At 42.4% G+C, this 13,074-nt stretch overlaps 2 protein-coding genes across 12 annotated transcripts in view; one reads left to right on the forward strand and one right to left on the reverse strand.

Moving 5' to 3' along the window:
- The window catches only part of zhx2a (zinc fingers and homeoboxes 2a), a 40,711-nt gene extending 33,592 nt beyond the window's left edge, over positions 1-7,119 (forward strand). For 2 of the 11 annotated variants that reach the window (XR_016115210.1, XM_088997974.1), the window contains 2 exons: positions 4,774-4,816; positions 5,678-7,119. The gene's annotated coding sequence lies outside the window, so the exon portion shown is untranslated. Of the gene's footprint in view, positions 1-332; positions 479-4,773; positions 4,817-5,270 lie in introns of those variants that run through there. The other 9 variants (XR_016115209.1, XM_088997973.1, XR_016115211.1 and 6 more) reach the window with 5 other exon arrangements.
- Positions 7,120-7,258: 139 nt separating this feature from the next.
- Positions 7,259-12,663, reverse strand: derl1 (derlin 1). Its single transcript, XM_088997978.1, has 8 exons — positions 12,344-12,663; positions 11,269-11,380; positions 11,123-11,187; positions 10,790-10,816; positions 10,074-10,169; positions 9,911-9,963; positions 9,709-9,819; positions 7,259-8,575 (listed from the first exon to the last, which is right to left on the reverse strand). The coding sequence occupies exons 1-8, from the start codon at positions 12,494-12,496 to the stop codon at positions 8,443-8,445; spliced, it is 750 nt and encodes a 249-aa protein (XP_088854104.1). The 5' UTR covers positions 12,497-12,663; the 3' UTR covers positions 7,259-8,442.
- Between the last annotated feature and the right edge of the window lie 411 nt (positions 12,664-13,074).

The raw sequence follows: 13,074 nt of genomic DNA on the forward strand, positions 1-13,074 counted from the left end.
GGACTATCGATATATCCGATATCGATATAACGAGACTTTACTGTAGTTCTGAAGAAGAAAGCATACATGTTTGCAATCGATTAAATAATTTATTTCGTGTCATTTTGAGGCATCAGCGGTGGGAAATGTCGCACCCAAAAAAGGCAGAACATGGCGACAAAGCCGTGTAAGGAATTAATCAGCCCGTTTCCATAGGCTGATTAATTCCTTCTATGGAGCTTTGTCGCCCTCTTCTGCCTCTTTGTAGTCCTACAGGACTTTTTCAGACCAAAGTAGAGCAAAATACATTGATGTGATGGAAGGACTGCTACAATGTGTCTTTTTTCGGTCAGCAGGCGGTCCTTTTCTGACGTCACGTGAGGACTCGTCACCAACTCAAAAACAAGACTTCCTGAATGTTCAGCGCGAGTCTTAAAACGTAAAATATAGTTATATGTCATGGAATCTTTGTAAAATACGCTCAGTAGAAGTCATTTGAAGCCATCCATCCATCCATCCATCTATCCATCTTCTGCCGCTTATCCGGGGTCGGGTCGCGGGGGCAGCAGCTTCAGTAGGGAAGCCCAGACTTCCCTCTCCCCAGCCACTTCTTCCAGCTCGTCCTGGCGTATCCCGAGGCGTTCCCATGCCAGCTGGGAGACAATCTCTCCAGCGTGTTCTGGGTCGTCCCCGGGGTCTCCTGCCAGTGGGACATGCCCGGAACACCTCGCGAGGGAGACGTCCCGGGGGCATCCTAATCAGATGCCCGAGCCACCTCATCTGGCTCCTCTCGGTGTGGAGGAGAAGCGGCTCGACTTTGAGCCCCTCCCGGATGACCGAGCTTCTCACCTTATCTCTAAGGGAGAGCCCGGACACCCGACGGAGAAAGCTCATTTCGGCCGCTTGCATCCAGGATCTCGTTCTTTCGGACACAACCCATAGCTCGTGACCATAGATGAGGGTTGGGACGTAGATCGATCGGTAGATTGAGAGCTTTGCTTTGTGGCTCAGCTCCTTCTTCACCACGACAGATCGGTACAAAGTTCGCATCACGGCAGACGCCGCACCGATCCGCCTGTCGATCCCTTTCACCCTCACTCGTGAACAAGACACCCAGATACTTAAACTCCTCCACTTGAGGCAAAATCTCCTCCCCGACCCGGAGAGGGCACTCCACCCTTTTCCGACTGAGAACCATTGTCTCAGATTTGGAGGTGCTGATTCTCATCCCAGCCGCTTCACATTCGGCTGCGAAACGCTCCAGCGAGAGTTGGAGAGCTCCACTTGAAGGCCCCAACAGTACAACATCATCTGCAAAAAGCAGAGATGCTATACTGAGGCCACCAAAACGGAAACCTTCAACGCTTCGGCTGCGCCTAGAAATTCTGTCCATAAAGGTTATGAACAGAATCGGTGACAAAGGGCAGCCTTGGCGGAGCCCAACCCTCACTGGAAACGATTCCGACTTACTGCCGGCAATGCGAACCAGACTCTGACATCGGTCATATAGGGACCGAACGGCCCGTATCAGCCGCTCCTGTACCCCATACTCCCGAAGTACCCTCCACAGAACTCCACGAGGGACACGGTCAAACGCTTTCTCCAAGTCTACAAAACACATGTAGAGTGGTTGGGCGAATTCTCATGCGCCCTCGAGGACCCTGCTAAGGGTGTAGAGCTGGTCCACTGTTCCGCGGCTGGGACGAAAACCACACTGTTCCTCCTCAATCTGAGGCTCGACTTTCCGACAGACCCGGTCATTTGAAGCCATTTTACAAATTATGGACACAACTTGTCTGGAGACGTCGGTTGTCCTTTAAGTCACTTTATATGTACTTGTTCAAATGCACACAACTTTGTGCACTTTGTGGTGCTGTTTCACGGCGTTTTCTTTCTTTGTTTTCATTTTATTATATTATAAAAATGGTTACACTGTTGACTTATTGAGTACATTACTAGTCCTTATATGTTTTGTATTACTCACCTAGTTTTGGTTATTTTAAGATGGAAATACTCCAGAATACTAATGGATGTAGAAGTGACTTGTATGCTTTTTCTTTTCATTGACTGTATGGACCTGTGAAATCATAATAAACTTTAAATTGGAAAAAAAAACATAAAAAAAATAAACAAAAAGTGACTGCTGCCATCTTGGCTGCAGTTTTTGCCCACTTGTCACCAGATTTCACACAGAGAACTTCATCCTCAGATGACCCGCAGCAGAAATAACTGCTTGTGATTGGCTCTGGCCTTGAATGGTGGACTGAGTCTTTAAAATGCCGCAGCTGCGCTCTCATCCACCCAGGAACATGTTTGTGTCAAATTAACTGTGATTGGTGCTTTAAAGGACAACCGACGTCACTTTTTTTTAACTGACACCAGAAAAACGTTTTATAGCATCTAAAATACCCAAAACATGCAGTATGATATTTTTAGTCAAATGCAAAACACCAATAAAAATGACTTAGTGTCCAAAATCTGCAAAAAAATTAGCTGCGAATTGGGCATTTTCAGAAAGTCCCGCCCCCATTTCGTGACGTCACGCCAAGACGTCTTACATTGCTAGTGAATCAAAACAATGGCTTCAGATTCGGAGAATATGCTTTCTTGTTACACATCCAGTTATGAATAAAATTCAAATAGTCCTGATGAGCAAAGCATACATGTTTGCAATCGATTAAAGAATTTATTTGGGCCATTTTGAGGCAAACGGGCGGGTGGGAATGTCTCACCCAAGAAGAGGCAGAAAAATGGCGACCAGCTCCAGTGAGGAATGAATCAACCCGTTTCCACAGGCTGATACATTCCTTCCATGGAGTTTGCCTCCCTCTGCTGGCGGCTTTTGGGTGTAAGACATGCTTTTTAAAAAAAACAGTACAGCAAAATACATTGACATGATGGAAAGACGCTACAATGCGTCTTTTTTTACGGTAAGGAGGCGGTCCTTTCCTGACGTCACGTACGGACTCGTCACCAACTCAAAAACAAGACTTCCTGAATGTTCAGCGCGAGTCTTAAAACGTAAAATATAGCTATATGCGGTGGAATCTTATTAAAATACGTCCAGTAGGAGTCATTTGAAGCCATTTTACAAATTATGGACAAAACTTGTCCGGAGTCTTGTTTTTGAGTTGGTGACGAGTCGTCACGTCACGGAAGGAACGCCTCTGACGGAGAAAGAACACACTGTAGCAGTCCTTTCATCACATCAATGCATTTTGCGGTACTTTGTTTGATCTGAAAACTTTGCATTGATCCGTGTTGATGGCGAAATTAGAAGGAACACATAAATAACGCAATGGTGAATCCTTGTTTATTGTGACAAAATTTTTGAGCCCATTTGAACACGGAGCTTTGTCGCCATCTTCTGCCTTTTTTTGGGTGCGACATTTCCCCCCCCCCCCTGATGCCTCAAAATGACACTGAATAAATTATTTAATCAATTGCAAACATGTATGCTTTTCTCTTCAGAACTATTTGAATCATATTCATAACTGGATGAGTAACAAGAAAGCATGTTCTCCAAATCTGAAACCATTGTTTTGATTCTCGAGCAAGGCAAGACGTCTTGGCGTGACGTCATGAACATGGGGGCGGGACCTTCTGAAACTGGCCACTTCCGGTTTCAAATTGAAGTTCTTTGTAGACACTTTAAGTCATTTTTATTGGTGTTTTGCATTTGACTAAAAATATCATCCTGCGTGTTTTGGGTATTTTAGATGCTATAAAATGTTTTTCTGATGTCAGTTAGTGTCGGTTGTCCTTTAAATTTACAGTTTGATGGCATGGTGGGATGAGAGTAGCACAATGCCATCATTAGCATGCACACACAGACACACGCACACTATGCAATTATTGGAGGCAGTCGGCATTGCCATTTCAGCTAATGATTGTGTGTCAGTGACAATCTCTTTTGAAGAGGACATTTGTTTGACCAGTACATACATATTTTTACTGGCAATTCACTGATCAATCTGCGACATTTGGTTCTTTGACTTCATGCCTCAAATGTTATTAGTGTGAAAATATCAAGGTGACTGACTGTTGACTGTGGATAATGATGTTAATAAACCTTATTTTCCTTCCTTCTTTTCCTTTCGGCTTTTCCCTTCAGGGGTCGCCACAGCGAATCAGCGTCCTCCATCTAACCCGGTTTTGTGCATCCTCTTCTCTCACACCAGCTACCTTCATGTCCTCTTTGACCACATCCATAAACCTCCTCTTCGGTCTTCCTCTCGGTCTCCTGCCTGTCATTTCAAGGCTCAGCGTCCTTCTCCCGATATCGTCACTCTCTCTCTTCTGGACATGTCCAAACTCTCATTCTGGCCTCTCTGACTTTTTCTACAAAGCCTCTAATATGAGTTGCCCCTTTGATATACTCATTCCTGATCCTATCCAACCTGGTCACTTCCAAAGAAAACCTCAACATCTTCAGCTCCGCTCCCTCCAGCTCTGCTTCCTGTCTTTTCTTCAGCGGCACTGTCTCCAGGCCAAACATCATGGCTGGTCTCACCACCGTTTTATCCACCTTGCCTTTCATCCTAGCTGAAACCCTTCTATCGCACATCACACCTGACATTTTTCTCCAGCCGTTGCAGCCTGCCTGGACACGCTTCTTCACCTCTTTTTCACACTCTCCATTGCTCTGGACAGTTGACACCAAGTACTTAAAATCCTCTACCTTCTTTATCTCTTCTCCCAGTAGCATCACTCTTGTACTGTACTTGGATCCCTCTCATTCACACACATATATTCCATCTTGCTGCGACTGATCTTCATTCTTCTCCTTTCCAGGGCATACCTCCAGAATCAGAATCAGAATCATCTTTATTGCCAAGTATGTAGAACATACAAGGAATTTGTTTCCGGTAGAACACGCTGCACTAGTATCGTCGTCAAAAAAACTGCTAAGTGGCACTATACAGTTCCATTTTGGCTACTGTTGAAGAGTTAATGGCTTGGGGGAAGAAGCTGTTTAAATGTCTGCTGGATTTGGTGCGCATGGATCGGTAGCGCCTGCCTGAGGGGAGTAGTTGGAAAAGGTGGTGGGCAGGGTGCGGAGGGTCCAGTAGGATTTTCCGCGCCCTTGTTCGGATTCTTGCAGTGTGCAAGTCCGCGAGAGTGGGTAGGGCGGTGCCAATGATTTTTTCCGCCGTCCTAACTGTCCGTTGAAGTCGGATTTTGTCCATTTTTGTGGCAGCCCCGAACCAAACGGTGATGGAAGAACACAGGATGGATTCGATGACAACCTCTCTACCTCTCTCTCTCTCTCTCTCTCTCCACCGCTCTAGTTTCTTCCCCACCTGTTCCCTGCTCTCGCTACAGATCACAATGTCATCTGCAAACATCATGGTCCTAGGAGATTCTTGCCTAACATCGTCTGTCAGCCTGTCCATCACCATAGCGAATAAGAAGGGGCTCAGAGCTGACCCCTGGTGGAGTCCCACCTCCACCTTGAATTCCTCAGTCACACCAACAGCACACCTCACAACTGTCTTGATGAAATTATATTAATCAAACAATAGCTGTAATTGCTATGAGTGGGATATGGGAAGTTACTTGGCCTAATTTGACTTTAAGATGAATAATAACTTCCAAGTTATTATACAGCAAGTCTTTGAACAATAATTACATACATTTCGTTGTTGGCACACAGGCTCACATGCTCACTTTCTTTTTCGTCTCATTGCTGTTCTAGATGATGTGAATCCACAGTCAAGTGTCACAAAGGTTGTCACATACACGATGCCAAAAGCGGAAGCAAGGTTGTCTCGCCCTGCAGATAGTGTGGTAACGAAGCAGATTGGATGTCTGTTATCTGTCATGCGTGTCACTCGACCTGTGGTGCAGACGCTCATGTATAGGAGTGCCAAAGCTGGACTTTTTTTCTTGTAAATAATTTTCTGTCTTGCTAAAAAAAGACTACAGTTTTCTTGGAAGGGCATGTTTCACTTTTTTTCTTAGATTTCCGCCCAGGACGCAGAATGTTTGTGTTCTGCAAAGCTCGAGATGTAAAACAGCTGTTTATTTGCTGAAAATCAATCCTATTTTGGAGAAAAAAATGAACCTGCTTTCTGCTCAGTACAACTTTTTTTATGGAACTTGTATTACCATAAGGCTTTCTTGTGCTAGGATACTTTCTAAAATGAGTCAGACTTTTTTTAATGAAACTTGTATTACCATCAGGCTTTCTTGTGCTCGGACACTTTCTAAAATGAGTCACCGACAATGTTCTTGAAGAGAAGTGAGAGGGATTGGATTGCAGGAGTGCAATTCTGGCCTCACTGCTGGCAATGCAGCCACTCTCTTGCCACAAAGAGCCACATGCAAGACACACCAAGACAAACTGCAGTAGGCCAATGAATGATAGAACGCACTTGTATCTTTTTGAATCAGCTGGTGTGCTCTTGCATCAGTACCTGAGGCAATAACAGCGCAGAATGTTCTTTCTGTCCTATTAATGTTGAAAAAATATAGTCTGTCTGATCACACCATGCTGCCTTTTCAGGTCTTTCCACATCAACTGATGGTTCATTTTGATGGAAATACAAAACGTGGGACTATTTTTGACTGAACGTACGTCGGGGAGATTCATGAATGGCGATGAAACAACTTAAACCATTTCAAGTTTGAATATTGTTCAGCTGTGAATTGTGAACATATTTCATCCGCTTTTGCCTTTGCGTGTTTTGTCTTCTCAACTGATAGTGGGCGGGGGGAGTGGGGCGTTGCTAAATGTGCTTGTTTGTGTAAAGTCAGTTCTAACAAGTACAAATAGCATTTTCTTATAAATGTAAGAACAAATCTGTATTGACTGCCTTACAATCAATCTTTTTTTTATTTGTACGCACGTTTGAAAGGGATGAAGTATTGTCTTATTGCATCCTCACGCATCATTTCCGCAAGCACTGCTAGAGATTCACCTGTCACTTCTGTATAACGCTGGTTTGAAAAGCAGAATGAACATGTTTTCCGCTGCTTTCAGTTTCATGTTCAAGCGTCCAAGCATATTCTGGCTTCTGGTTGGCTTCAAAGAAATACTGCCTGCATTTTCACTTTTTACTGCTCTAACTGAATAAATATGAAATACATGTACTGGTCTTGAACTAAATGCATTAAAACTCAAGAGATTGATTTCCATGTCTGGTTCCAGAACAATTTAATGAGATTGCTGACACATTATTGTTTCTGGGTATGAATCTGAGCTTGGGCCCTGTGTGCGTTTTCTTCCACCCTCTCACATTCAAAATATTACATATTTGATTCATTGATAGTTAAGTGTTTATCTGTCTCTAACTCGCAATGCATTCAAGGATATTTGGCTTCCGGGTGATATTCTAGTATGAACTCATAACACACGCCATGCACTATACAGGGAAACATAATTTCACCATCCCTAGTACAGTATTTTGATCTTGCATGGTAAAACATTTCACTACTTGTTGCATAACTTGCAATTCTCTACAAGTACAGTAGGAGCTTTAATGCCGCAATTCTTGGGAGACCTTTATGCCACGATATTTGATGGGTTGATTAGAATGTGTACAGTTGTCTTCATCAGGCTGTTCACATTTTGACATACAGTCTGACCCCCCCCAACATTTGATGGGCAGTACCTTGCTAGCGTAAGGCTACAAATTGAATCTTCTCTTCTGAGGTCAGTAGCCACTATGTTGAAAGCAGGGATCTTAACCTCAAATTTGTGTGGGGGTTGCTGGACAGCCTGGGCCGTAATCAACTATTCAACAAGAGGTTGATGCACTCCAAAAAAATGCAAATTGCCCAGTCATTCCAATCTTCATTTATACTGGTTCTTCAGGACCTGCACAAGATAAGGTCTCTAACATTTCACATCTCTGCATCAGTGGTTGATTATTGCCCAATTTTTCAGCACAGCAACTTTCTCTATGCATTAAAACAGAGTGCCCGTGTTCAACGTTTTTCTTAATTCTCAGTTATCCTTGCTAACCATTCACTTTTCAGCATATTTTTAAAAAGATGCGAGTTGGAAATATTCAGAATTACATTTGGCCAAGGGCTGTCATGCGCCTGAGGTACGGTAGCCTGCCCTAAAGTGACACATTGTAGACTAGATTTTTTGGGGGAACTGTTTTATTTACAAAAACAAAAATGACTTGCGATGATAAAAAGTATGTACTACTAATACCACAACAATTCTGGTTCATCTCAAGCATTTACCCACCAGCATTTTGACAATTCCAAAGTTGTGTGATATGCTAGCTGTGAGGCTGGAGAATACATCATGAAGAATAAAATCAAGCAACTGGGATGTTTTGCATCTCTCAACCCGACCATCTGCTGTCAAAGGGTGAAATAACATAGTAAAAGAAGGGGAAATCACTTACAAAAAAAATCATGTTCATCATTGAAAGTTATCTAAACAGCAAAGCAAACATTTTGACCCAAGTGCAGATGCTGAAAGGAGGAGATGTTTGTCGCTCATTAATCCTCCAAACGGAAGCCTTGGCCCCAGTTGTGGCGTCCGCCTCCTGCCTGCTCCTGGGGCGCTGGTCTCCTAGCGGGAGGGGCGCCAAAGCCTGACACACCTCCTCTCCTGGTCGGGAAGAGCTGATACCTGTCAAGCATGATAGCAATGATAAAAAAGTTTAAGAAGTACAGTACAATAATACCATTGATATACGGACCATACGATTTTGGCTTCTGTCAAAATATAAACATGGCTAATACAGGATCACAATCAAATCGTTATTTCCAAACAATCTTCAGTTTAGTCAAAAGGAAATTAAACTTGTGTAAATTATTGTGGTTGCAGTTGTGTATAACTAGAATATTGTATTCTGAGAGCTGACTCCGAAAATACACACGTTTCTTTCTGTTGTAAAGACTGCTGTCAACCAAAACATTCAATACTCATTCTGTTGCAGTGTATTTCTATATCACCGCACTACAGTCCCGGTACATGAAAGCAAAATTACAATATTAAAACATATTTCTAGGAGTGGGAAATTAATCCCAATTTTAATTTTGGCATCTCAATTCGATAAAAACACAATTGCAAAATGTGTAATACTGTACTGTATGTGGAACGGCACAGTGGGTGTTTGCAATTTCCTACATTGTGAAAGCACATGAATGCACCGTGTTTGAGCATTGTAGAGCAAACCCATTCAAATATACAGTAAAGTGTTGTTATATCGATATCGGATATATCGATAGTCCCGGTTATATCGATACTATTTCTATGCACGCACGGAGAAAATTACATGCAAACAGGGTCGGATATATCGATAGTCCCGGTTATATCGATATTTTTTCGGACTCCCTTGAATATCGATATAACGAGACTTTACTGTACTTGTTGGTAAAATGCTCAAAACGTCCGACTCACAACACCCCAAAAATTCCAAAAGGTAATAACTTGCTCATACCTCCAAATAACAAACAAAATCAATCAGTTAGCACCGGGCCTACATTATACCAGTACGTTTGAAAGTTAATGTTAATTTTAAAAAAATCTGGTTTGATTATGTCTGCAATGCATGCTTTCCACAACAATGCATACTGACTTGCGCGCACACACCGTAGCATTACGTTGTTTTAATATTATTTTTAACTTGTGGAAGTTAGTACCCGGTGGCAGTATGGGGATTCAAACTTGTAAATGCATTCAAAGATATTTGTCGGGTAAAAATGTTGATTCCAACACAGGCAGCGCCGCGCTTCCAATGTTCTAATAGCAGCACTCACAAGAACTGTGGCGTAGAAAGGAAGGAGCGTCCTCCGAGGTCCATGGGATATTTGAACATGAGAAAGAAGTAGAGGTGACCCACCAGGTTCCCAATTAGCTCATTCACAAACCTGCGGCAAAATGAGCAGAGGCATGTCGGTGTGTTTGTTGCAGAAAAAAAAACAACTCAAGGACAGAAATGAGAACAAAGAGATTACTTACGATCCTCCAATGATGAAGTTGAAGATCAAGATGACCCAAGGCAGGTAATGTGCCTAGACAGAGAGATAAGTGATAATGAATACCTTAGATATGGAGAGGCCAAATGCTATGAACAAGGCTATTCATAAATACATACACTGATGTTGGTGATATAACATGTTACCTTGAATCTTGTTCCAAACCAGAAAGACACAATCATGTCTTTATTGAATTGAGCCCAGATGTATAGTACGGACATGATCAATGGGATCATCAGGAGCTATACACAAAAACACTCTGTAAGCATCGGTGAAAACAACAGGTGTGTCTGTGTGTGTGGGGGGGGAGGGGGTGCACGCGTGAGTACTTCCATAATGAGTGGAAATAGGATTTTTGTTTTAGGCTCGGCGGCGTGGCATATTGTACTTGTATTGTACAGTACGGGTTCATGCAGATATGAAATAAATAATCATACATTTCATTTATAAGCACCTTTCAAAACTCTCAAGGGCACTTTACAGTCACAGGATAAGAACAAAAGTGATCACTATATCATGAAAAGAGACAGAGAAAACCCAGGCAGAGAACATGCAAACTCTACACAGGAAGGCCAGATTTGAACTCACAACCTCTGCACTGTGAAGTCGCTATGCTAAATCCTCGACTATCGGGCAGCCAGATGTGATTTTTCATTCTCCAAATATATGACCGTTAGGATATTAAAGGTTAGGATTGGCTCACTTGGAGCTAGTTTGTATGGATGAATAAGAAATAGTTAATTTTACCGCTCAATATAAATATTTTAATGCTTTATTAACCCATTTGTGTAGGATAGTGACACACTGCCTTCCGACATGCTCACAAATTCAGGTTTAATAATCAGCCCATTAAAATGCTTACCTGCATGTTCATAAGCAGCCCAGTTATCTACAACCAGAGTCAAGGACACGAACCACAAGGTTTGCTTTTATCACAGCTGAAGACATGTGGGAAGGGGGATGTTAATTGCTAACCTATCACAACAGCTCACTTTCACATGCGGCTGTACCTCTAATTCTCATTTGTCAAAGTAGCTGAATCCTACATTATAAAAGTTACCGTATCTTACCTCTTGGAAACAATCAACACACATCCAATGTTTATAAAGAAAAAAATACTAGTATGACATCATTGAGGTTTGAAGAACTTTCACTCCATGTGAAGTAAAAAAAACATGATTAAAGAAAAGGATACAACAATGCAGATCCAGTTGAAGAGGAGCATAAAAACATAGTCAGCAGGTCGCCCATCGAACGCTCCTTAAAAACCCAATGAAAAAAGAAGCATGAGACACAAAAAATCTACAGCATATGTGGGTGCTTGGAGGTAAGCCATCTTACCTGTCTCTAACCGAGTTGAGTAATTGTAGAGGAAATATAAGTTGACAAGGAACAGAAAGCCGGTGTTGGGGTACACTGGGAAATATAGGGTGGCTGTGACTGGTCTCCACAGCTAAAAACAGAGCAGGTGAATCTAATACAAACACAATCTGACAACAAATAAACTGCTTTGATAGTACACTAACTCAAAGAAAGTACTCCCCACATCATCATATCCCCTGTACAAGTTGTACTGCAAACACACCAAACAATGGTGAGCCGTAATATAGCCCACAATCTTGAAATATTATTTAGTCTATAATTAGCCACAAAGGTTGTATTAATTGCAGCACAACGCCACAATTGAAGACCTTAAGCCCAGTGAAAAGAAACAACACAAGATGGTTACAATTTGCAGAACTAAGCATGTCTAAAATTCATCTGCTGGGATAATTCTATTTATTTCTATCCTTTCATCTTCCTTTCATAACTTTACTGCTGTGAAATGTAAATGTCTTCACTGCAAGACTATCCATCCATCCATTTTCCATACCACTTATTCCTCATTAAGGTTGCGGGGGGGGTGGAGGTGCTGGAGGAAGGTAGGGTAACCTGACCAATAAATTTGATATTAGCTAGAGAATTCACTTTCAGTGACATCTTTGATTGATGGTCAAAATGTTATTCATCCCATTGGAGAATATATTACTGAGCTCTGAGAAACACGTTTATCTGTTGAAATGTAAATTTCTCCACTGTGAGACTAATAAAGGCATATCCAATCCAATCCAATCCAAATAAACGAAGTATGATTTTCAGTACAAGGCTGTTTTGACTTGAAACTGAAACATATTTTGTACATACAATGCATATACAGGAAAAACTTAACATTTAAGTCTTAAATGTTCACATTTTGTGTTATGTCTCTTTCAGTGAACCAGGAAGTCTTAAATTAGCTCCTGTGTTGCGAGCGACGATTGGCTAGCTTTTGGTTCGGCCTGTTGAGTAACTGACGCTAGCCACCTGCTAATAACCCCCACCCCCAACAAATTTCGGAAACACAACATTCGCTTGAATAACCCCATCAAACACTTACATGAAATCTCTTTAGGAACAAATCTGGCCTTAGTTGAAGGTTTCCGGGATTAATCAACCCTAGTTTCCCGATGAGCGGAACAGCAACCGAGGCAGCAAACCAGCCCCTGGTAATGAGGGGAATGCTTTTGAACCAGTCCCCGATGTCTGACATCTTTCATATAATTATTTCGGCGTATTAGGCATACAGTTCAAAGCCCAATTAGAAGTTTAGTGAATTATTGAGATTGCGCCAGCGACCACAAGTCTTTTGTGAGTGTCACTTCAAAAGTTAACATGACGTGGCTAATCAGAAGCGGCTAGCTCTGTCGGTAACCAGAGTGATCACGGTATCCTCATCCGGTCAAGATTTTCAAAATTATCTGTGATGATTGGACTTCCACCATTCATCATTCGTGCATGTTCCACACTTATTCCTCACTCGGGTTGCGGGGATTCTGAACCTTTATTCTCTGTTTTCAGGTAGTAGGCTGGGGACACCCTGAACCAGTAATTGGATTGGATTGGATTTGCCTTTATTAGTCTCGCAGTGGAGAAATGTACAGTAATCAGCCAATCGCAGGACACACGTAAACATACAACCATTCACGCTCACACTCACACCCAGGGTCATTTTGGAGGATTAAATCAGCCTGCCATACATATTCTTGGAATGTGGGAGGAAAACAGAGGATCTGGAAAAAACTCACACAGGCCCAGGGATGGACACACAGGGAGGCTGGAGCGGGGGTT

The sequence above is a fragment of the Hippocampus bargibanti genome, linkage group LG06, assembly GCF_051943395.1.
Source record: "Hippocampus bargibanti isolate YZ-2025 linkage group LG06, ASM5194339v1, whole genome shotgun sequence".
Classification (NCBI taxonomy): Eukaryota; Metazoa; Chordata; class Actinopteri; order Syngnathiformes; family Syngnathidae; genus Hippocampus; species Hippocampus bargibanti.